Here is a 26,249-nt window from a genome sequence, read left to right as displayed (position 1 = left end):
CAGAGCATAAATCAAATCTAGTTGTAAACTCCCCTATGAGAACAGTGTGGAGCAGACAGGCCCCTAGACGGGGATTATCTTAGAACACATCTAAGATAGTACTGAGGTGTACCACACTGGTCGTAAAGGAAGTCCAGTGGACTTGTCCACCTCCAAAACAAATGGCAACAATAATCAGTCCTTGCCATGTGTAGGTTCAACTACAATACAACTAGTACAATGCTCCAATCATGTGTTCCAGTAGTATAATATTTCAGAAAAAATCGGTTGGATAACTGGTCCCTTTGAGCACCAGTACCAATACCAGCAACAGTCAGTCTAGCTACAATCAGTAAGAAGGTTAGAGACCTAACCAATCAAATTACCCTTGACGATAGCGACATAGGAGTCACTCAGAGTGCAACATGTGGAAGGGAATCTCCAGTGCACTCTTCCAATGGTTAACACACGTCACTAATACATGTGTTAACACCACCTACGACTGGTCCAATACGTAAAGAGTACTTCCGTCGTGAGGTTAGCTCCTCCGTGGATAACATAGCTATGACTTGTAGTAAAAACTACTACAGACTCCCTTGACACCAATTCTGACTGACCTCCAGGCATTGACCTGAAAATTACCTGACTACGTCAGACTCATTCTGAACAAGTTGTAATCTGCCAGGATACTTGGTTTTCTTCCCTTGACATGCGCGCTTGTGTAAGCATAAACACACATGCACAACGGAACATCCAATTAGGATTTGTGCTAGGATCCCTTAAGGGTCCAAGCAAAATACCAGCCTTAGTAAAGTTGAACATTTACTTCTAGGCCTTGGACTCTACAGCAATCACCAGTTTTCTTCACAGAAGTCCATAGGTCATCCCAGTAGACTACCCAAAACTAGTGCCTTACATACAGCTGTAAACGTATCATATAGTTATCAACTTAGGATAGTATCTAAGCAACACACCAAGTAGGAAAACCCCCGATATGGCATTAGAGACAGCAAAAATAAAGAAAAACCCTTCAATGAGTAGGTTTGTCCAAAGTTTTGACTGTTACTGTATGTGATTTGATGTCATGTTTCTGGATCATAATGCATTAGTCTACAATGTCCAAACCCAGATACATGTACAACATTCCAGGGCATCACAGTAACAATACTTATCCTTTCTGTACCTTAATGTTTTTCTTAAATTCTTAGTATGTAACTTACCTGTTATTACTTCAAGGGCACTCTCTCTCTCTGTACATGTGTGTGGGTTTGTGTGTACATGCGTGTGCGCATGCATGCACATGTGTGTATCTATGTGTGTGAGAAAGAGAGTGACCATTAGATTTTCATAGAAAAAAAGCTGACAATATAATGATCCACAGTTGCATCTATAATTGGAACTGGCCAAATCCAGTATTTCAACATGAACATTTAATAACAAACGGATGGGTTTATTCTGGGCCTCTGGTAAAACATCATCTATCTCCATCACCTATTCTCTGAGAGAGAGAGAGAGAGAGAGAGAGAGAGAGAGAGAGAGAGAGAGAGAGAGAGAGAGAGAGAGAGAGAGAGAGAGAGAAGAAAAAAAAGCATTTTGGTCTAGTATGTGAAGCTCCATTCGCCTGCTGGAAATGGGTTTCAGTCAGTGTGTGTATTTGGGGTTTCCTCTCGCACGCATTACCTACAAGCAGCCACGCAACTTCACCCGAAAGAGCTGAAAAGAAAGAGAGAGCCCTGTGAGAGGAACCAGAAACCTGACAGACCTTTCAGGACATAAGGTTGGTCAACTTTTTTTGCCAGTCATCATCATTATAAAAACAAGACCTCAAGCATTGTTTCCATTTCTTGCTGTTATCTTGCTGTTATTGAATTTTATTCAACAGATACAATGTTGCTACTAATAATAATGTAACAAATGTGACAGGTATGCCATTTAAATCACAAAAATGTCACGTTTGGATACATTGTTATAAGTAGAAAAATGTGATATGTTGAAACATTGGACTGTGGATCCATATATGACACAGGCTATCAAAAATAACATCAAAGTATTTCTAGAATTTCTGGCTATATGTATCGCTTGTGTATGCTATTTGACCCCACTTTCGACAGTGCCAAATCTAGTAGTGTTGTCGACAGTGTCCCCTCATGTCCATTGAGACTGTGGCCGATCTATTTATAGCTTATCAGAAGCACTATCATCAATAGTTAATTGACCCAGGCGCACATTCGTTAACATTTATAGTTTTGGTTTCACAAGCCTACATCAACTTGATATATGTTATTATTAAAATGTAGTCAAACTCGACCTCAGGAAATAGCGCGGTTAATTTTTACTGACAGCCTCTTTTGCACGACATTCATTCTGTAGCCTACATTCAGTCACCTTGACTGCACTGTAGCCTATTGTCAGTGCTGGACTTGGACTGAAATAGGTGCTGGTACTCATTTTGGGTGCTGGTACTGTTTATATTTAGGTGCAGGAGCTCCACAATACTTTTGAGTTAATGTTCTGTAAGAGGAACAGGAGCTCAAGCAGTATAACATTTGAGGTGCTCGTACTCAGCTGAGGTGAGCGTCTGCCCAAGTCAAGAACTCCCTATTGTTACTGTAACAGAAGAATACATTTGCTATCCATTTAATGTGCACTTGCCATAAAAGTCAGCTTCTGAGCGTGAAGGGGAGGGGTTGTGGTGAAGCGTGACCACAGTCGCCCGGGGAGAGGCGAGTTGAACATAGGCTTACGCTTCCGTGACGTAGATCGCTTGTATTGAATTGAAAAAATATATTTCTAAACTGCGGAATCGCTTGCTGCTAACCACCAGCCAGCCAGCAAATTAATGAAAAATAGCGAACAATGAACGTCTTGGTCACGTGCTTGTTTTTCGCCGGTCTGTCCTACCTGTATAGCACCGACCTAATATCTGTGCTCCGTGTTTATGTTGCAGAGTGGGTCCTCGGCGCCTCTATGCCCGAACCAGGAGCTCCGCGGCGGACTCCGCAAGGTGTCCCCTACGCCGACTTGCATCACATCGTCAACGCCGACGGACAGCACTTGTTCTGCCGCTACTGGGAGCCAGAGGGCCCCCCAAGGTCAGTGGAAGAAATGTGATGTGATGTGTAAAACGAGGTATAATCCATAAAAGAGCGTGGATGATCGAAGACAAGGACATTGCTTTCGTCACCTGCCATGTCAGGAGGTTGTGCGTGTATTTTTGAAATGATTAACAATGCCTTCATTATTTAATAGAACGTCAACTGCTATGTATCCCATTTGTCCTATAATAAAAAGTAACATTTTACACAGAGATAATATCTTTTTGAGGCTACACCAGCCTGTTAGAGACGGTCAGACTCAAATAAGATACAACATAACGTTTTCAATACAGTAGGTTATTATGCACCTGTCCTGGGTCCCTGCCCCTCACCCCATAACACCATTTAAAATGGGACAGACTCCAATACATCAGAGACAGAGAGTTGGGCCTGGAAACAGAGGCACACAACGTCTGGACTGTAGTCAAGCTAGTGTCACACCAAACCATGGAGCTTGCAGTAGCCTACAACTGACTCATGCTAGCTCTGACAGGGTGTTTGTGGTCTCACTTCTCTATAAACATGTGAGCATGTTCCTTGTTTGTGGGCGGATTGAGAATCTGTCTCGGATCACACACACAGCTCCTGTCATATAGGCCAGGCTACAGAATGTAACTCCTAGTGTATGAACCTAATTCAATCAACATTACAGTCAGTGTAGACAGGGTGCAGGCTAGTCCAATGGCACAGTACAGTAAGTACAGTACACCCACATCTCACACAACAACAACCATTTACATGCCTGCACTGTGGTCTAGCAACGGTTACTGCAGCAACCATTCATCCTCCTCAGCAGCACAGTCTTACTACAGATTCACTGTTACTATGGTTACCACCAGGTCCCTAGAATACTGCTAATTGAATAATTTCTACTGACAGTAGTGTGGGTCAGTTTATAGTAGAGCACTGTTTGTTTAGCACATGCTATTCTTTAGACTGGAGGCTAGTATTTGGCATCTCATATGGGGGTGGGAAAATCAGAGAGAAACATATTTTAGGGCTTTCTTTTCATGTGGTGGCATCATTTATAAAAATGACCGTTTTGGTGTAAATCTCTACAAGCTATGGATTCTCCCCTTTATGATTTTGTGAGATCCAGCCCCTCAGGTTTTAAAGGTTGGATTAAAATAAAATAAATGCTTGTTTAAAAATGTGTTGTAACATCAACTGCATGCCATTTCTGCCATACATGTCCATTGATGGCATCACTGACTGGGCATATAGAGTGCAAAGGCATCCTCGTGTTTCCCATCCGGAACAGTCCGTGCATACATTATGACATTCTGGGAAGTTTTTGTTGGTTTTGGTCTTTGGCAAGTGTTTTGGTGGGGGGGGGGCTGTTCGTGCACAACATTTTGTTTTCTCGACAAGCTGAAGTTCGGAGCCGAAGTCTACGCCCCTTTGTCGGTCATTGGTCAACCGTAGAGATTCTTCAATGAAGTGTTTGTTGTCATTCAAAGGTAGACGACTCGTTTTCATGCATTTTTCAACTTGAGAAATACTGCTGAACCTTACCCCAACATTAAACCTAACCCTAACTCCCTAACCTAACCAATATCCCTAATAATAACCCTAACCCCTAAGCCTAAAATAGCCTTTTTACAAGTGAGGACTGGCAAAATGTCCTCACTTCTCAGAATTTTTGTTGGTTTGCTATTCTTGCTATTATTCCTTACCAAACAAGGCTGACTTGAATGTTTGTCTTATTGCTTTTAGTCTCTCTCACTACTCACTGACACACACCTACCAAGACGTGCTCATTTGGCTGTTCTGGTTGTAGCTGTATTCACTGTGGTGTCCCCAGCCCTGTCTCACACAGTCTGCAGTCAGGTTTATGGCCCTGGAGTGTTGAGAAGCTTAGTCCCTTGATCTGATTAAGATGCCAGTGTTCAGGCCCTGGCCCATTTACAACCTCTCCCTACCTCGACTACACACGTGCAGCTTGATATGCCATAGAGATTGACCAGTCTTATTGTGTTTGAGTGAATTAATCTATTCATGGTGGATATCAGTCCATGTGCTATGAAACAGAGTTCAGTCTGCATCTCATAAAGAGGATTATCGTCTTGGCTTGTTTCATGCTGCGGGAAAACTTGATGTTCTTTCAGGCTAGAGGCAGCATTTGATAAGCCTGGTTCAAAGCCACATTCTGGGAGACAAGTGGGTTTCAAATTCCTTGGAGAGATTGAGGGAGGGACAGACTTTTGACTCCCTACTACCATTCTCAAGACACTGAATATACTGAGATTAGCTCTATAGAAGTCCTTACTGTCCCATGTGTGTTGAGAACATTATGTTCACACAAAGGCACGCTTTGAGAAACTCCTTCTTAGCCAACAAGTACATGTGAAGCTCGAGCCAGCCGGAGGCCCTCAAATAAGAATGAGAGAGAGAAACTGGAACAGAGATACTAATGAAGTTTAATGAACAGCCACTCTCACTCTTCCTTTCACATCTCCTTCTCTGAGCATATTCAGGCTAATTGCCATTGACTGAGAGCTTCACTCAGTTTTGCAAACTGGTTATAAGCAGGAACTAAAGCAGCATTGGCAAGCTGGGTTGGCTCCCTGCTCTTTCTGTTGGCTATGTGTATGTTTTTGGAGATTAGTCCACTGTCTGTTTCCACTTAACTCTGCTGCTCTGTGGGCAAACAAGGGTGTGTCGTGGTTTTGATAGCTGCTAACACTGGAGGATGTGAGATGTTTCATTCTGATGAAACCCTTGATGGTGATCACAAGGATGTTGTTTTTGTGTTGTTAATGTGTGTCCATGTGCCTATGTGCATGTAATGTGACTGACTTCTCCTTCCCCATTTCTTCCAGGGCTCTAGTGTTCGTGGCCCATGGGGCAGGGGAGCATTGTGGGCCTTATGATGAGATCGGCCAGACCCTGAAGGAACAGTCTCTGCTTGTCTTTGCACACGACCATGGTGAGTTAAACACCCTGCAGCACCTCTTACAGAGCCACAGGGGTACCATCCCCCATTTTTTAAAATGTAAATATATATATATATATATACAGTACCAGTCAAAAGTTTGGACACACCTACTCATTCAAGGTTTTTCTTTATTTTTACTATTTTCTACATTTTAGAATAATAGTGAAGACATAAACTATGAAATAACACATGGAATCATGTAATAACCAAAAAAGTGTTAAACAATCAAAAAGTAGCCACCTTGCCGCCTTGATGACAGCTTTGCACACTCTGCATTTTCTCAACCAGTTTCATGAGGTAGTCACCTGGAATGCATTTCAGTTAACAGGGATGTTTGACACAGACGAGCAAGGACAGACACACACACCCTTCACTGCTATTTCCGGCACTGTTAATTTGTGGAATTTCTTTCCTTCTTAATGCGTTTTAGCCAATCAGTTGTGTTGTGACAAGATAGGGGTGGTATACAGAAGATAGCCCTATTTGGTAAAAGACCAACTCAATATTATGGCAAGAACAGCTCAAAATAAGCAAAGAGAAACGACAGTCCATCATTAATTAAGACATTAAGAAAATGTCAAGACCTTTGAAAGTTTTTTCAAGTGCAGTCGCAAAACCATCAAGCACTATGATGAAACTGGCTCTCATGAGGACCTCCACAGGAAAGGAAGACCCAGAGTAACATTTGCTGCAGAGGATAAGTTCATTAGAGTTAACTGCACCTCAGATTGAAGCCAAATAAATGCTTCACAGAGACACATCTCAACATCAACTGTTCAGAGGAGACTGCTTGAATCAGGCCTTCATGGTTGAATTGTTGCAAAAAAACCACTACTAAGGACACCACTAAGAAGAAGAGACTTGCTTGGGCCAAGAAACACGAGCAATGAACATTAGACCGGTGGAAATCTTGTCCTTTGGTCTGATGAGTCCACATTTGAGATTTTTGGTTCCAACCGTCGTGTCTTTATGAGACGCAGAGTAGTTGAACGGATCTCTGCATGTGTGGTTCCCACTGTGAAGTATGGAGGAGGAGGTGTGATGGTGTGGGGGGCTTTGCTGGTGACACTGTCTGTGATTTATTAATTTTTTTAAAATTCAATGCACACTTAACCAGCATGGCTACCACAGCATTCTGCAGCGATACGCCATCACATCTGGTTTGGGGTTAGTGGGACTATCATTTGTTTTACAACAGGACAATGACCCAAAACACACCTTCAGGCTGTGTTAGGGCTATTTGACCAAGAAAGAGAGTGATGGAGTGCTGCATCAGATGACCTGGCCTCCATAATCACCCGACCTCAACCCAATTGAGATGGTTTGGTTTGAGTTGGACCGCAGAGTGAAGGAAAAGCAGCCAACAAATGCTCAGCATATGTGGGAACTACTTCAATACTGTTGGAAAAGCATTCTAGGTGAAGCTGGTTGAGAGAATTCCAAGAGTATGCAAAGCTCTCATCAAGGCAAAGGGTGGCTACTTTGAAGAATCTAAAATATATTTAGATTTGTTTACACTTTTTTGTTCACTACATGATTCCATGTATGTTATTTCACAGTTTTGATGTCGTCACTATTATTCTACAATGTAGAAAATAGTAAAAATAAAGAAAAACCCTTGAATGAGTAGCTGTGTCCAAACTTTGTGTGTGTGTGTGTGTGTGTGTGTGTGTGTGTGTGTGTGTGTGTGTGTGTGTGTGTGTGTGTGTGTGTGTGTGTGTGTGTGTGTGTGTGTGTGTGTGTGTGTGTGTGTGTGTGTTATGGTAGCCATTATTTAGCAGCAGTGGTGTGCTGCTGCTGAATGCATATAGGGGAAACACTGGCTTCATTGGCATGCTCAGAGCAAAGTGTTCGCTCTCCCTCTTTTCTGCACGGAGAGTAATGAGGGGGAGAGTGGGCAATTTATTCCCCTCTTGTCTCTGTAACTCAGTAGTTTCTCTCGTCTCATCTCGTGTCTCTCTCTCCCTCCATCAGTTGGCCATGGCCAGAGTGAAGGAGACCGGATGAATATTAAGGACTTCCAGGTGTTTGTCAGAGACTCCCTCCAGCACATTGACCTGATGAAGGGACGACACCCTGACCTGCCAATCTTCATCATTGGACATTCTATGGTGCGGTACCCTCTTTAGTCTCCTCCCTCACCAAACATTGAGACTGTATTATTGCCTGGGGCTATGGTATGTTTACCTCTCAGTACAATACAGGACAAACTGTTTTCTCAGAGGTCATAGGGCCAGGGTTACCTTAAGGCTATATCCATCACACAAACATTAGACAAGGCCTGCATTCAACACCCCCTATACTCAGTGTGACTCAAATGACCACAGATGCTCTGACATCACAGCTGACGTGTATGACATCATTTATTCTACAAACTCTTGGGAGATGGTGTCCTTTGAAAGTCTAGCTTTGTAAGAACCAATAGTGCCAAGTCAGGCTTTCAAAAGGATTTACCGTATTTAGCATTAGAGGCCTCGTTTCCCTTCCGTGCTGCTCTTTCCTGTCTATGTTTGCTTGTTCTGCTGTTCTATGACTGAACTCTGCTTCTGTGACGTAAAGCCCACGAACAATGGAAACCACCTGTAGCCTATTGGTCAAGATCCTCATTGTTATAGCAATCCTTTAGATTCCCTCATGTACCACCAGCCATGCACATATAGACAGCCTTCCCCTGCTGTTATAATTAGAGTACTTTGTCTCACTATGCCTGGAATGTAGGCAATTTTAGTAGAGTAAATGTTTAGAACGTCTGAACGTAAACATTTCAACAGGATGTTTTAATGGGAAGTTAATGTGATGGAAAAGCCTGTGGAGTGAGGTAAGACTTGGCATTTTACAGGCATGTGGGCCGGCTTCCCGGACACAGATGATGCTTAGTCTAGGACTAAAAGGTATGCTCAATGGAGAAGCTCCATTTAAAGTCATTTTCAGTCCAGGACTAGGCTTAATCTGTGTCTGGGAAACCAGCCCCAAATGAATATGAAAAAGCAATGCTTAGAACCCATGTCTGATGCCTTGAGACTGTAATGTACGAGCAGCGTCAAATTGTGCACTTGTTGTGTCAGGCAAATACCACCACCACTATTGGCATTAAAGCCCTGAAGCCTGTGGTCTCAGTCAACTTGACAAATCAGAGGAAGATTTTAAAAAATAAGTGAATATTTAATCGTTATTTGTGAATGTATGAAACATGTGCCGGTGGAAAAATATTTTGATGTGGGGCGCCGTCCTCACAATCACATAGCATGTTTTCGCAGTAATAGCTACTGTAAATCCGACAGTGGAGTTAGATTAACAAGAATTTAAGCTTTCAGCCGATTTAAGACACTTATATGTACATACATGTTTGAAATCCATAATATTTATGATTATTTATTTGAATTGCTCGCTCACCAGTTTCAACGGAAGCTGACCACTGATGAATTGACCAGTGACCCTCACTGCCCTCAAATACAGACCCTCTTATCCAAGCTTAAACCTTGCTACACTGCCCACTCTCCTACTGATCTTTCACTGCTGTCCTGGTTAGTGAGCTAAACAGACCCTTGCTCCTTACTGACCAATTTCTCCCTCCATCCCTTCTTCTCCTCTCTTTCTGTACTTACTGACCACCTAACTCATTCCTCCCTCCTTCCCCATCTCCCACTCTGGTGCTGTAGATCTGGCCCTCTTCCATTTCCAACTTCGTCAGAACCAGGCCTTTATGTAATGTCAGTATGTTAGGGCCTTACATAACCACAATCCAAGTATTCATAGTGTCAGGGGACGCAACACTATGCAAGTATTTCCCCCCTCATTGCAGTCAGGGATTAGTGTGTGTGTTTGTGTGTATTTCTAGTGGAGGCCTCTCTCATCAGTTCCTTAAAGAGCCTCTCTGTTTCTCACTCATCCTTCCTGCTCAATCCCCCAAAGGCCTCTCTCTCTCTCTCTCTCTCTCTCTCTCTCTCTCTCTCTCTCTCTCTCTCTCTCTCTATATATAGCATGAAACACACAGGGAATCTCCTTGCCGATAGGTACTTATCACAGTGGGATTCTCTCCTTCTCTCTTTCTTTCTCTCTCTCGGAGGACCTGAGCCCTAGGACCATGCCCCAGGACTACCTGACATGATGACTCCTTGCTGTCCCCAGTCCACCTGGCCATGCTGCTGCTCCAGTTTCAACTGGCCTGGGCCCTAGGACCATGTCCCAGGACTACCAGACATGAGGACTCCTTGCTGTCCCCAGTCCACCTGGCCATGCTCCTGCTCCAGTTTCAACTGTTCTGCCTTGCTATTATTCGACCATGCTGGTCATTTATGAACGTTTGAACATCTTGGCCACGTTCTGTTGTGGTCTCCACCGGCACAGCCAGAAGAGGACTGGCCACCCCACATATGCTCTAATTCTCTCTTTCTTTCTCTCTCTCTCGGAGGACCTGAGCCCTAGGACAGTGCCCCAGGACTACCTGACATGATGGCTCCTTGCTGTCCCCATTCCACCTGACTGCTGCTGCTCCAGTTTCAACTGTTCTGCCTTATTATTATTCGACCATGCTGGTCATTTATGAACATTTGAACATCTTGGTCATGTTCTGTTATAATCTCTACCCGGCACAGCCAGAAGAGGACTGGCCACCCCACATAGCCCGGTTCCTCTCTAGGTTTCTTCCTAGGTTTTGGCCTTTCTAGGGAGTTTTTCCTAGCCACCGTGCTTTTACACCTGCATTGTTTGCTGTTTGGGGTTTTAGGCTGGGTTTCTGTACAGCACTTTGAGATATCAGCTGATGTACGAAGGGCTATATAAATAAATTTGATTTGATTTGATTTGATTTGATGTCGTTCCTTCTCTTGCTAGAACAAAAGCGGTACTTGCAGCATTCTGACCGAGTTGCGACAAACCTACCGATTCTACTTGATCGCAATGCTCGTCAGTGGCCAACAAATTGACTTTGAGACAATCAGAGAACACAAACCCCCACGTGGGGGAGCCAACAAAAAAAGGAAAGAATCGGGCATTTTCTCTATACATCCACAGATGAGCCAGTAACACTTCATATGCAGTGTAGGCTATAGGTGGTAGCTAGCTAAGTGCACAGACGCAATGCACACAACACTAAATACTTCCTCCAAGCTAGCTAACCACTGTAGCTAGCATTGACATTATAATTAAATCACAATAGATTAACTAGTTTCCATGAAACAGCTGCCTGTGTTCGCTGATCCTTAGCAGTGTCCTTAGCTAGCTAGCTATGTTGTACTAACTAGCAAATATGCTAACTTTAGCTAGCTAGGTAAACATTTGGCTTTGGGCTGGCACTGGTAGTATGGGGTAAAGGAGAGGGAATTAAATTGTTTCTTTGTCATCTTGCTAGCTCTGGCCATCTGGCTGGTATCAATAATGTCTTTCTACAAAATAGCAACATTAGAGCAGATCACTTGATATCTAGACCATAAGCAATACGCACGGATATGCAATGCCAAACATCGCTACTGCCAATTAGGGTTTGGAGTATTTTAACAATGTGTTAACTGGTTGATGACTTCCAAAGTCTTTGTTGTGTGAACACAAAAGAGATTGACTGCAGACACTGTTCAGAGGTGCTAAATACTGTCGGCATTTGTGGTCTCCCTTGATTAGTTATTGGAGAGATCCAAGAGATACACAGAATATATTCATTACACAGTGCATTCGTAAAGTGTTCAGACCCCTTGACTTTTTCCACATTTTTGTTATGTTACAGCCTTATTCTAAAATTGATAAAATAGTTTTTTTCCCTCATCAATCTACACATAAAATATCATAATGAGAAAGGAAAAACAGGTTATAATTTTCAGCAAATTCTTAATTAAAGAAAAACTGAAATAGCACGTATTGTCATAAGTATTCAGACCCTTTACTCAGTACTTTGTTGAAGCATCTTTGGCAGCGATTGCAGCCTTGAGTCTTCTTGGGTATGACACTACAAGCTTGGCACACTTGTATTTGGGCAGTTTCTGCCATTCTTCTCTGCAGATCCTCTCAAGCTCTGTCAGGTTGGATAGGGAGCTATTTTCTATTTTTGCAGAGCTATTTTCAGGTCTCCCCAGAGAAGTCGATTGTATTCAAGTTCGGGCTCTGGCTGGGCCACTCAAGGACATTCATAAACTTGCCCCGAAGCCACTCCTGCGTTGTCTTAGCTGTGTGCTTAGTGTTGTTGTCCTGTTGGAAGGTGAAGCTTCTCCCCAGTCTGAGGTCCTGAGTGTTCCTGGAGCAGGTTTTCATCAAGGACCTCTCCTGTACTTTGCTCTGTTCATCTTTTCCTCGATCCTGACTAGTCTCCCAGCCCCTGCCGCTGAAAAACATCCCCACAGCATGACGCTGCCACCACCATGCTTCACTGTAGGGCTGGTGCCAGGTTTCCTCCAGACGTGACACTTGGCAATCAGGCCAAAGAGTTCAATCTTGGTTTCATCAGACCAGAAAATCTTGTTTCTCGTGGTCTGAGAGTCCTTTAGGTGCCTTTTGTCAAACTCCAAGCAGGCTGTCATGTGCCTTTTACTGAGGAGTGGCTTCCGTCTGGCCATAAAGGCCTGATTGGTGGAGGGCTGCAGAGATGGTTGTCCTTCTGGAAGTTTCTCCCATCTCCACAGAGGAGCTCTGTCAGAGTGACCATCCATCCGGTTCTTGGTCACGTCCCTGACCAAGGCCCTTCTTCCCCCGATTGCTCAGTTTGGCCAGGCGGCCAGCTCTAAGAAGAGTCTTGTTGGTTCCAAACTTCTTCCATTTAAGAATGATGGAGGCCACTGTGTTCTTGGGGACCTTCTATGCTGCAGAAATGTTTTGGTACCTTTACCCAGATCTGTTCCTCGACACAATCCTGTCTCGGAGCTCTCCGGACAATTCTATCAACCTTGTCATCTATAAGTCTTTGCTAGGTAAAGCTTCTCCTTATCTCAGTTCACTGGTCACGATAACAACACCCACCCGTAGCACGCACTCCAGCAGGTATATCTCACTGGTCATCCACAAAGCCAACACCCCCTTTGGCTGCCTCTCCTTCCAGTTCTCTGCTGCCAATGACTGACTGGAACAAATTGCAAAAATCACTGAAGCTGGAGACTTATATTTATTTCCCTCACTAACTTTAAACATCAGCTAACCGATCGCTGCAGCTATACATAGCCCATCTGTAAATAGCCCATCCAATCTACCTACCTCATCCCCATATTGTTTTTATTTACCTTTCTTCTCTTTTGCACACCAGTATTTCTATTTGCACATCATCATCTGCACATCTATCACTCCAGTGTTAATTTAGCTAAATTGTAATTACTTGCTACTATGGCCTATTTATTAACCGGATGTACCTGAGCTCAATTTCGAGTCTCATAGCAAGGGGTCTGAATACTTATGTAAATAAGGTATTTCTTTATTTTATTTTCTATTAATTTGAAAAAATGTCTAAAACCTGTTTTCGCTTTGTCATTATGGGGTATTGTGTGTAGATAGAAGAGGACATTGTTTTTATTTAATCCATTTTAGAATAAGGCTGTAACGTAACAAAATGTGGAAAAAGGGAAGGGGTCTGAATACTTTCCCAATGCACTGTATATGCCATTTAGCAGATGCTTTTATCCAAAGCAACTTGATCATGAGTGCATACTTTTTACCTCTGGGTGGTCCCGGGAATCAAACCCACTACCCAGCATTACAAGTGCCATGCTCTACCAACTGAGCTAAATTGTATGGTTATTACTAAATAGATCTAGCTATGTTCGTGCTATATATGTGATCTATTTAGAGGCCCACTCGATAGAGGCCCCCACTCATGAATATTCAAATGTCTGGGCAGACAAACACTGTTCAAACAAATTGGTCTCCCAGAAAAACATCAAGAATGATCTGTGTCAAATTGATTAATTGTAGAAAGCGGTTGTGCATCTCCTAATTAGTTTACCCTCGCTTATTTGATTTAAATCACAGAAGATGTCATAACTTCTCTTCCTTTTCCCCTTTCATTCAGGGTGGAGCCATTTCCATTCTGACTGCGTGTGAACGACCTAATGACTTTGCCGGTGTGGCTCTGATTGCTCCTATGGTCAAGATGAACCCAGAATCTGCCACACCCTTCAAGGTGGGTTTCACCCGTACAAATATGCTTTACTTGCAGCTCACCCACCATCCTTCCAATAACTTGAACGAGGATGTCCGTTCTGGGATATCTAGTTCTATGGTTTCACCTGCACCCAGTCCCTTCTCATTTAGCGGGTCACCAATGTCTACAGATCCATACAACTTAGTACCATACCGTTTGTTTTTACAACTACTTAACCACTGACCAGAGCTGTATTAGTTCCCTACATTCCTTTGTAATCACTGGGGATTTCCTTATTTGTTGTCTACAGGTGTTCCTGGCTAAAGTCCTAAATCACATGGTGCCTAGTCTCTCTCTGGGCTCTATTGAGTCTAAATGGGTTTCACGGGACCAAAAACAGGTGAGACTGATTTATGGAGTGTGTGTGTGTGTGCATGCTTGCGCGTGTGTACATACATCCATGCGCAAATACATGAAGCAGATGTTTAGGATGTAGAAGTTAGAGTTAACGAGTTTATTTAGTCGCAAAGGACAACGTGATTGAATGAAGAAAGAGAGTTGGAGATAAGGCTGGATAGGAGCCCATATGTCTGGTGTTGTGTTTGTTTTGCTGTTTCAAAGGCTACTCCACAATAGTCTTGACTGAGATCCAGGCCGAGGGATTTGTCACGTCGTCCAGTTCCTTGTTTACACCCAAAGTTACCCTTAAACAAGGGAAGCAACAGACAACAATGGGTATCGGGCTCTCACCCTTCCCTCCTTTCACAACCTGTTATGTTGAGGAAATGCACTTATCACAACAAAGGCAGGTGCAGGTCTGGTGTCAAGCTTCGAGACAGAAAATAGGTAATGAGTGTTACAGTTTTAAATGATTCAAAGCACCAGGATATGGCCTGAGATCAGCAGTGAGTGTTATATACAGCAGTGAGTGTTATATACTGGACACAATGTATTCAGGCCAGATCTTGTAGAGTAGTATTTGCATCATGTGTCAATATTGAGAAAGCCAAGTACCCCCACAGGCTATCAGTGAACGTCTAAAGGAAATCAAACATGCTCAGTGGTCACTCACCGGTCCCTTCCTTTACCCTGCAGGTTGAGGCGTATGACAATGACGAGTTGAACTATCACGGTGGGCTGCGTGTGTCATTTGGCATGCAGCTGATGGGCGCGGTGGCGCGGATCGAGAGAGAGGTCCCTGCCATCACCTGGCCCTTCCTGCTTCTCCATGGTGACGACGACAAGCTGTGTGACATTAGAGGGTCCCAGATGATGTTTGACATGGCCCAGAGCACGGACAAGAAGATTAAGGTGGGACCAGCACCAGAGACGTACAGTACCAGTCAAAAGTGTGGACACACCTACTCATTCAAGGGTTTCTCTTTATTTTTCTACATTGTAGAATAATAGTGAAGACATCAACTATAACACATATGGATTCATGTAGTAACCAAACAAAAGTGAAGAATCTCAAATATACACACACAGAGAGAGGGAGAGAAACACACACACAGAGAGAAACACACACACAGAGAGAAACACACACACAGAGAGAGGGAGAGAAACACAAACACACAGAGAGAGAGGGAGAGAAACACACAGAGAGAGAGAGAGAAACACACAGAGAGAGAGGGAGAGAAACACACAGAGAGAGAGGGAGAGAAACACACAGAGAGAGAGGGAGAGAAACACACACAGAGAGCGGGAACGAGAAACACACACAGAGAGCGGGAACGAGAAACACACACAGAGAGCGGGAACGAGAAACACACACAGAGAGCGGGAACGAGAAACACACACACACAGAGAGAGGGAGAGAAACACACACACATAGAGAGAGGGGGAGAAACACACACACACACACAGGGAGAGAAACACACACACACAGAGAGGGAGAGAAACACACACAGAGAGCGGGAGCGAGAAACACACACAGAGAGAGGGAGAGAAACACACAGAGAGAGAGAGAGAGAGAGAAAACACACACACACACAGGGAGAGAAACACACACACACAGAGAGGGAGAGAAACACACACAGAGAGCGGGAGCGAGAAACACACACAGAGAGAGGGAGAGAAACGCACACAGAGAGAGAAACACACACACACACACACAGAGGGAGAGAAACACACACAGAGAGAGGGAGAGAAACACACACAGAGAGAGGGAGAGAAACACACACAGAGAGAGGGAGAGAAACACACACAGAGAGAGGGAGAGAAACACACACAGAGAGAGGGAGAGAAACACACACAGAGAGAGGGAGAGAAACACACACAGAGAGAGGGAGATAAACACACACAGAGAGAGGGAGAGAAACACACACAGAGAGAGGGAGAGAAACACACACAGAGAGAGAGCGGGGGGGAACAAAGTGCGGGATGGGGGACAGAGAGAGACAGCGGGGGGGAACAAAGTGAGGGATGGGGACAGAGAGAGAGCGGGACAGAGTGAGGGATGGGGGACAGAGAGAGAGCGGGACAGAGTGAGGGATGGGGGACAGAGAGAGAGCGGGACAGAGTGAGGGATGGGGGACAGAGAGAGAGCGGGACAGAGGGAGGGAAGGGGGACAGAGAGAGAGCGGGGGGAACAAAGTGAGGGATGGGGGACAGAGAGAGAGCGGGGGGGAACAAAGTGAGGGATGGGGGACAGAAAGAGAGCGGAACAGAGTGAGGGATGGGGAACAGAGTGAGGGATGGGGGACAGAGAGAGCGGAACAGAGTGAGGGATGGGGGACAGAGAGAGCGGGACAGAGTGAGGGAAGGGGGACAGAGAGAGAGCGGGGGGAACAAAGTGAGGGATGGGGGACAGAGAGAGAGCGGAACAGAGTGAGGGATGGGGGACAGAGAGAGAGAGAGCGGAACAGAGTGAGGGATGGGGGACAGAGAGAGAGCGGGACAGAGTGAGGGATGGGGGACAGAGAGAGAGTGGAACAGAGTGAGGGATGGGGGACAGAGAGAGAGCGGGAGGGAACAAAGTAGGGGATGGGGGACAGAGAGAGCGGGAGGGAACAAAGTGAGGGATGGGGGACAGAGAGAGAGCCGGGGGATCAAAGTGAGGGATGGGGGACAGAGAGAGAGCGGGGGGGGGGACAAAGTGAGGGATGGGGGACAGAGAGAGAGCGGGAGGGAACAAAGTGAGGGATGGGGGACAGAGAGAGAGCAGGAGGGAACAAAGTGAGGGATGGGGGACAGAGAGAGAGCGGGGGGGAACAAAGTGAGGGATGGGGGACAGAGAGAGAGCGGGGGGGAACAAAGTGAGGGATGGGGGACAGAGAGAGAGAGCGGGGGGGGAACAAAGTGAGGGATGGGGGACAGAGAGAGAGCGGGGGAACAAAGTGAGGGATGGGGGACAGAGAGAGGTGGTGTAACAGATAAAGAGCGAATGAGGGGTGAGCTAATCGTGTGTCAGGTTTCATTTAGTCGGTTAATTTGTCGGCTTTTGTCCGATTTAAAAAAATATATATATATATAAAAAAAAATACTAAAGCTGATGAAATAAAATTGGCGCTGGCCAGTTGTCCGGAAGAAAGAAAAAAAATCCCTTTGTGAAATAATGCTTTTCAGCCTCTTCATTGTTGGAAATACCAGTCAATGAAAATAACATTTGACTGGTCATGCTTATCGGTCTATTGGTTAATATGCATCATTTTGTGGAATTAAATTAGCGCATGTGTACAGTATATTCATTATGTATCTTATTTATCACATGTATACAGAAAGTCTTTGAGTGTAAAGTCTGCTGCTACAGCATCTTTTTGTCCTTTTAAGACAAATACGAGGTCAAATCATGACTCCGTGATCTTCTGGTCAGAAAGTCGCAGCTCTCGGAGGAGGCCCGAGTTCTCGAGTTGGAATTCCGAGTTTGGATGACCGTTCAAAACCATTTTCCCCCATTTTCCAGTTGTCTTGAACGCACTGAAGTCAGAAGTCGGCTATTTCCGAGTTCCCAGTTCCTATTTGTTTTGAACGCTGCGTCAAAACCTCAACAGAAGACCGGCTTCATCAGCGAGTCATACACCACTTTGCAATGAGCTGGAGGCAATATGCATTTTGAAAACATACTTACATTTTTTGAACCTTTTAATACATATTGAGACATGTCTTTCCTTGCTTCAAAGTAGCCTATTAGATCTCTCTTTCTGCATTTCTAAGGGATATGTTCATCTCCGTCACAGGGAACCGCTCATGTGCAGTGCCCTTTTGAAAACTGTTTTCCGCTAATTGCATTATAGAACAAAGATTTGCACATTGCCTACTGTCTTGTGTGCATTGCTGCGCGTTATGAAATGTTCTGATCTGTTGCATCAAACTCAATGCTTTAAAAATATATATGTATCTTAGGCCTACTGGTTGCATTAATATGGGATCTATCATCCCACAACTGTCCCATTTCGTTCTTGACACACTGACCAATTGAATAGGTAACTTAAACTTTTCTACTGTAGTAGATTGAGGCTAGTGATTTTGCTTGTTGGCTGAGGAAAATTACATGTGGACTGTTAGTCTAACATGTTCAATGTGCACATCAGAATTCGGTTAAGAAGGACCACACATCGTTGCATCCTCACTTGCATGTTGTGTCATTCTGAGCGCCGTGGGTAGACGCCTTAACCACATTATGCACCAAATGCAAATGTTGTGTCATTCTGAGCGCCGTGGGTAGACGCCTTAACCACATTATGCACATGTTGTGTCATTCTGAGCGCCGTGGGTAGACGCCTTAACCAGATTATGCACCAAATGCACATGTTGTGTCATTCTGAGCGCCGTGGGTAGACGCCTTAACCACATTATGCACATGTTGTGTCATTCTGAGCGCCGTGGGTAGACGCCTTAACCACATTATGCACATGTTGTGTCATTCTGAGCGCCGTGGGTAGACGCCTTAACCAGATTATGCACCAAATGCACATGTTGTGTCATTCTGAGCGCCGTGGGTAGACGCCTTAACCAGATTATGCATCAAATGCAAATGTTGTGTCATTCTGAGCGCCGTGGGTAGACGCCTTAACCATATTATGCATCAAATGCAAATGTTGTGTCATTCTGAGCGCCGTGGGTAGACGCCTTAACCAGATTATGCACCAAATGCACATGTTGTGTCATTCTGAGCGCCGTGGGTATACGCCTTAACCAGATTATGCACCAAATGCACATGTTGTGTCATTCTGAGCGCCGTGGGTAGACGCCTTAACCAGATTATGCACCAAATGCACATGTTGTGTCATTCTGAGCGCCGTGGGTATACGCCTTAACCAGATTATGCACCAAATGCACATGTTGTGTCATTCTGAGCGCCGTGGGTATACGCCTTAACCAGATTATGCACCAAATGCACATGTTGTGTCATTCTGAGCGCCGTGGGTATACGCCTTAACCAGATTATGCATCAAATGCTAATGTTGTGTCATTCTGAGCGCCGTGGGTAGACGCCTTAACCATATTATGCACCAAATACATTTACATTTACATTTAAGTCATTTAGCAGACGCTCTTATCCAGAGCGACTTACAATACACATGTTGTGTCATTCTGAGCGCCGTGGGTAGACGCCTTAACCAGATTATGCACCAAATGCACATGTTGTGTCATTCTGAGCGCCGTGGGTAGACGCCTTAACCAGATTATGCACATGTTGTGTCATTCTGAGCGCCGTGGGTAGACGCCTTAACCAGATTATGCACCAAATGCACATGTTGTGTCATTCTGAGCGCCGTGGGTAGACGCCTTAACCAGATTATGCACCAAATGCACATGTTGTGTCATTCTGAGCGCCGTGGGTAGACTCCTTAACCAGATTATGCACCAAATGCACATGTTGTGTCATTCTGAGCGCCGTGGGTAGACGCCTTAACCAGATTATGCACATGTTGTGTCATTCTGAGCGCCGTGGGTAGACGCCTTAACCAGATTATGCACATGTTGTGTCATTCTGAGCGCCGTGGGTAGACGCCTTAACCAGATTATGCACCAAATGCAAATGTTGTGTCATTCTGAGCGCCGTGGGTAGACACCTTAACCAGATTATGCACCAAATGCACATGTTGTGTCATTCTGAGCGCCGTGGGTAGACGCCTTAACCAGATTATGCACCAAATGCACATGTTGTGTCATTCTGAGCGCCGTGGGTAGACACCTTAACCAGATTATGCACCAAATGCACATGTTGTGTCATTCTGAGCGCCGTGGGTAGACACCTTAACCAGATTATGCACCAAATGCACATGTTGTGTCATTCTGAGCGCCGTGGGTAGACACCTTAACCAGATTATGCACCAAATGCACATGTTGTGTCATTCTGAGCGCCGTGGGTAGACACCTTAACCAGATTATGCACCAAATGCACATGTTGTGTCATTCTGAGCGCCGTGGGTATACGCCTTAACCAGATTATGCACCAAATACATTTACATTTAAGTCATTTAGCAGACGCTCTTATCCAGAGCGACTTACAATACACATGTTGTGTCATTCTGAGCGCCGTGGGTAGACGCCTTAACCAGATTATGCACCAAATGCAAATGTTGTGTCATTCTGAGCGCCGTGGGTAGACGCCTTAACCAGATTATGCACATGTTGTGTCATTCTGAGCGCCGTGGGTAGACGCCTTAACCAGATTATGCACATGTTGTGTCATTCTGAGCGCCGTGGGTAGACGCCTTAACCAGATTATGCAAATGTTGTGTCATTCTGAGCGCCGTGGGTAGACGCCTTAACCAGATTATGCACATGTTGTGTCATTCTGAGCGCCGTGGGTAGATGCTTTAACCAGATTATGCACATGTTGTGTCATTCTGAGCGCCGTGGGTAGACGCTTTAACCAGATTATGCACATGTTGTGTCATTCTGAGCGCCGTGGGTAGACTCCTTAACCACATTATGCACCAAATGCACATGTTGTGTCATTCTGAGCGCCGTGGGTAGACGCCTTAACCAGATTATGCACATGTTGTGTCATTCTGACCGCCGTGGGTAGACGCCTTAACCAGATTATGCACCAAATGCATATGGGTCCGGTGAGTTTCTCAAATGTCCGGTAAATGAAAATGTTGCCGGTCAAATTTCCTGCTCCACATTTCCCTAATGGAAACCCTGGTGTGTGTGTTGTCTCTGTCAGGTGTACGACGGAGCATACCACGCCCTGCACCATGAACTCCCAGAGACGGCGGCAGCGGTGCTGAAGGAAGTCACTGGCTGGATCTCTGAGCGTCTCGCTGGGTCTCCTTCTCAGGGCTCCTAGTCCCCTCCTCCTCTTCACCACCCAACCCACTGTATGACCTAAATACATTTATACTGACAGCATATACTCTACTGATAGCCGACCAGGAGCGATCATTTTCAGTACAAATGTAGTTAACTGCACCTTACCCCAACCCCAGCCCTGTGCACGTCAGTCAGACTTAAAACCTCTTGGTCCTCTGGGGAGAAGTGGGGGGTGACAGGTCAGGAGGCCCACAGGAGGTTTCCTTAAGGTCAACTTGTCAGTGACCTTTGACCCCCGTGGCCAATGTAGGTCCTGATTTTCTAGGCTCTTCATTAGGGACAACAGTTGTGCCCCAGCTGCCAGGCAGCATTACATAGTACATATATCAGCCATGTCTCCCTGTACTGAGTTCAAAGAGAACAATGCTGAGAGCTAGGCCAGGCGCAATTCACAGAGGGATTTTTTTCCTCCTTTGTAATCACAGTGTTCAATAGGCCAATAGAAACATATTGAATTTGCCCAGGCTGAGGTGTTCCCTTTTGTGTGTTGCCATGGAGACAACTGGCCTTTGTTATCCCCACTGTATCTCAGATCCTTTGTTCATAGAGTCAAACATTTTGGACTTGTTTGAACACCCAGCTCCCCAGATTGCTGCCACTAGTGGTCATCTATCAGAACTGCAGGGTATAGGTGGCTGCAACCCAAGATGGAGAAGTTGCCCGTTACTATGGCAACACCTCAGGAAAAACCCTATGGAAAAAAAGGCTGAATCCATTAGAGCACCACAGTAAGGTGAGGCATGCTGTGAATCATTATACAGTACATGCTGTGTACAGACAAAGGCGTCACTTCGCTGCAGTTCTTATATTGAAAAAGATGACGGCCTCAATTCATCACCTACAACCTCACCATTTATCTGTGTTTCTCCATAATTTGCATTGCTAACGACTAATACAGATTTTAATGTATAATGTGAAATATCCATGTTACCGATATTCCTCTTTTAAAAGGTGGAAGTTGTTTTGTAAGGGGAAGACTGGTAAATCTAATTGTCTGATGCGTTGAGCATTTAATAAAGTGAAATTCAATTTACTAGACATTTGTCAATAGACCATTGTTAGTAACTCAACCAAGGGGCCAGGGTTTCTGTCTAGAAGCACGGTTTTGACTACTCCGGCAGTCTTGCTTTGGTACTGCAGTTTAACTGATACCCGGCCTAGAAATACAATTTCCTTAGTTGGCCATATAGAATACCACAGTCATAATAGCCATAAAACCTAGCGGTCAAGCAAGGAACTGGTTCCAATCGTTTTTCCACCATAAATGTTCCCCCCTGGCATGACGTTTTAATAACCGTGTAAATCTCTCTCGGACAAGGTGACTTTTATCTATATATATTCTCCTGTATTTACCCCCCCAAAATCAAATGCTAATTAGCTGCTAATGTGGCTATCATTAACTACTACAAATTGCCATGATGATCTGGACGAGACAGCTGAATCGAGGCAAAGGTAAGAATCTGTATTAACTATCTAAGGTGTCAGCTAGAGATGACGTGCAGGAGCTTGCAGGGATTTGTAGTTTTGCCGAATATATTGATAAGTCACCTTGCCCAAGTGAGATTTAGACGGTTATTAAAACGCCACACCAGGGTAAGCCTACACAAACACAGCCCTTATTTAAAGTGTTTCTAAAATCACCTATGGGAAATATGAATGATGGCGAAATTATTGGAACCATTTTCCTGTTTGACCACTAGGTTTTATGGGTATTATGACACCTCTACTGTGGGGCTCTATAGATAAATCAGATTAGACAATTCCTAATAAAAGACACTTTAGTCATCTTTATGCACAAAACATCCATTTAATTATTCAAATTGTTGCTGAGGCCGTTTTTTTTCCTTCATCACTCACAGCCGAAGAAATTCAGATGTTATATTCATCCAATGTCTGCTATGTGCATGTGAAGTTGTGCTGTGTAAACCGGATGTAGCCATTCCATGAATCGGTGAATGTGAGTAGATTACATTGAACACAACAGTCGGACATCTTGGACAAAGTAAATCAGCATTGTGTGTGTGTGAACTGAATGACCAGTTTTTAAATAACACACATTTAAGAACAATATGGTGGCATATATTTGAAAAGGGCAGAATTTGTCTAATTGTAAATGTGTTACTCCTGAAACCAGACATGTTCTTATCAATAAATATTGATAAACTGTCAGATTGCTCATAACAAATGTAATAATATGTGAAGGTCATAAGTATTATTCTGTTTGCATCTATATAACTACTTTTATTGATCTTGTCTACTCTATTGATATGCATTCTTAATTTTTAAAGTAATGTGATGTGGAACATAAGGGTTTTATACTATAGTCAACTTACTTTTTATTGAGCGTTCAGAACTAATACCTGATTTTGAGAAGTAAGAATCTGAATGGCCCTTTTTATGAAGTGTAATTTATTTTACTATGTGATTTGTGTTGCTTTGTGCTTTATTCCCATAACCTGTGTGAAAACAACTTGGGCTCCTTGGTCACTTAAAGACTGACTGAAAATTGCTGAAGGGCTTCAACTACATTCTCATGTGACCCACTAGAACAGTGTTTCCCAACACCGGTCCTTTAGTACCCCCAACAGTAGGGAAGAGTGGGGTAAGTTGAGACATTTTTTTCCTCAGTCAAGGGAAATATACTGTAGCATTCATTCAAACAAAGATATCTACATATTTTTCAGGATGTTATGTGTCCCTGGAAATAATCGGAATTCATGTAAACATTAGTTTTGAAAACCTAGCTTACCTCAGGTATGGGTTAAGTTGACCCGCAGGACAGAGTAAGTTAAGCCACCTACACATTTCTGTACTGAATTAATTATTACCCCTACCTTTTTAAAACATGTTTTTATTTCCCAAACACAATCACATTTGTCTATTAATCATATTTTAACACAGTCTTAACACATGACAAACACTTTGCACTTTTCAAAAACACTTTGAGGACACGCCTGGGAAGAAAACGCTTCAATTTGCTCAACTTGCCATTGGTTCAACTTAACCCATAGCCATTGGCTAAACATACCAAGGCAAACATTGACTATATTAGCCTACACAGATACAAGGATGCACTTTCATGCAAAGGTTGACCCCAACTGACGTATAGAACAATCAATAAATTAATTTGACTTGGTGAAAATCTGTTTTCTGGACCAAACTTGCTTACTACTGTTTCCATGTGGTTTCTTTCTTCCCAGACTACATGCAATTAGGATCTCTTTCTAAATATTTAGTCCATTCTGTGTATGGTTTCCTAGAAACAAGGGCGGCTCAATTTACCCAACTCTCCCCATATCATTTTGTTGTGGGCCTGGACAAGCACACCTGATTCTACTTGTCAACTAATCATCAAGCCCTCGTTGAGCTGAATGAGGTGTGTTTGTTCAGGGCTACAACTAAAATGTGTGCTGTTGGGGTACTGGAGGAGCAGAGTTGGGAAACACTGCACTAGAATCAGCCATGCCAAACAGCAGTCAGTCTCTAGAGACAGGGGCTTGTGCCAATCCAACAGTTATTGCTGAATCACCTCATACAGTAGGACAGGTATCATCAACTAGATTCAGCCACTGGCTGTTTTTTTTTTTTTTTTTTTTCCCCTTCTTGAGCGGATGGTCAGGGGGCTGGAAAAGAATTGCAAATAATTTGTAGATTTTCTGCTCAGAAAACTAGAGGGGGGGGGGGTCAAATAAAATCAGACTGGAGACAAATTTGGCCAGTAGGGGCTCCATTCAATCTGTATCATGTGGAAGGACCACTTGAGGGCAGGATGGGCTCATGGATAGTAGCCCAACAAAGCATGGGAGACAAGGTAACCAGAGTCAATTAAGCACAGCTGACGGTTCTAATGAGATACTCTCCTTCCCCTATAAAAGAGAGAATGGAACCAGCAGAGAAGGGGAAAACTATCTCAGAGAGAGAGAGAGAGAGAGAGAGAGAGAGAGAGAGAGAGAGAGAGAGAGAGAGAGAGAGAGAGAGAGAGAGAGAGAGAGAGAGAGAGAGAGAGAGAGAGAGAGAGAGAGAGAGAGAGAGAGAGAGAGAGAGAGAGAGAGAGAGAGAGAGAGAGAGAGAGAGAGAGAGAGAGAGAGAGAGAGAGAGAGAGAGAGAGAGAGAGAGAGAGAGAGAGAGAGAGAGAGAGAGAGAGAGAAGCTGTGCTGAAAGAACCCCTAAGATGGTGACAAACCCGTGATTTATGTTTGTTGTAGTTTAAAGATAATCCTATTGTGTTCTTGTTTCATCTGGAGAAGATGTGTGTTTTTCCTTGGAAGATTTTTCATTGATTATGTTAGAATGTTTTTGTTGACAAAATACCCTCAATAGAGAACCGTGTTCAATCAGAAAAACCTACTCCTGACTCGTTTATTCCACCTTCCTGCTTTAGAGTGACGCCTAATTACTTGGTACGCTCACAATCATTAAAATTTAAAGACAAAGTTCCCATGTTAGCTGACATGGCATTCACGGTAAAAGCTGCAGATGTCGGAACAATTAGAAACGTTTACATTTTTATTGTGCAACTGTAACGCTTCAGCACTACAGACTGAATAGAGCCCGAGGTGTTCTCTGGGTCTAATAGATACATACTTTCAAATAGTTGAGCTGCACTTGATTTGGCATGCCCAGTACAATGGAACCAATGAAAAGTGCAAAGCACATCAAATACAGTATTTGACCTAGGTCTGGTGCTATGATGGTTTTGGTTACGTACAAAATGTTGATGAGAGCCTGATGGAAGATGTTGGAACAATGTTTAATGATCTGTCCTTTGTATTCCTCAAACTGAACATTTTTGTAACACGAACTGCTGTAACATATGATGTTTTGAAATGACTTGTGACCACTGAGAAACAAGAAACTTACTAATTAAGCTAAAACCTATTCAAACAATGTTACCAATAAACCTTGACTGTTGAACTAA

The 26,249-nt window shown here is 44.0% G+C and overlaps 1 protein-coding gene across 2 annotated transcripts; it reads left to right on the top strand.

Annotated features, from left to right (window-relative positions):
• The first annotated feature begins 1,584 nt into the window (after positions 1-1,584).
• Positions 1,585-26,249, top strand: LOC118371817 (monoglyceride lipase-like). 2 transcript variants are annotated; one of them, XM_035757439.2, is made up of 8 exons: positions 1,585-1,756; positions 2,927-3,071; positions 5,897-6,003; positions 7,987-8,123; positions 13,994-14,104; positions 14,376-14,465; positions 15,161-15,376; positions 21,186-26,249. In XM_035757439.2, exons 2-8 carry the CDS (start codon positions 2,947-2,949, stop codon positions 21,306-21,308), a joined length of 909 nt encoding a protein of 302 aa, XP_035613332.1. In that variant the 5' UTR covers positions 1,585-1,756; positions 2,927-2,946; the 3' UTR covers positions 21,309-26,249. The 2 variants fall into 2 exon arrangements, with proteins under 2 accessions (XP_035613332.1, XP_035613331.1); XM_035757438.2 differs by lacking the exon at positions 1,585-1,756 and having other exon boundaries at positions 2,680-3,071.

Source organism: Oncorhynchus keta, chromosome 27 (assembly GCF_023373465.1).
Source record: "Oncorhynchus keta strain PuntledgeMale-10-30-2019 chromosome 27, Oket_V2, whole genome shotgun sequence".
In the NCBI taxonomy this organism is placed as follows: Eukaryota; Metazoa; Chordata; class Actinopteri; order Salmoniformes; family Salmonidae; genus Oncorhynchus; species Oncorhynchus keta.
This window is presented reverse-complemented; position numbering and strand designations above follow the sequence as displayed.

What these genes read in the sequence shown, in the direction of transcription:
- LOC118371817 (XM_035757438.2), top strand. Translation starts at nt 2,836, where the DNA reads ATGAACGTCTTGGTCACGTGCTTGTTTTTCGCCGGTCTGTCCTACCTG. An exon ending in AATCTGCCACACCCTTCAAG is followed by an intron (nt 14,105 to 14,375) that starts GTGGGTTTCACC and finishes TGTTGTCTACAG; the next exon opens with GTGTTCCTGGCTAAAGTCCT. An exon ending in TTTCACGGGACCAAAAACAG is followed by an intron (nt 14,466 to 15,160) that starts GTGAGACTGATT and finishes TTTACCCTGCAG; the next exon opens with GTTGAGGCGTATGACAATGA.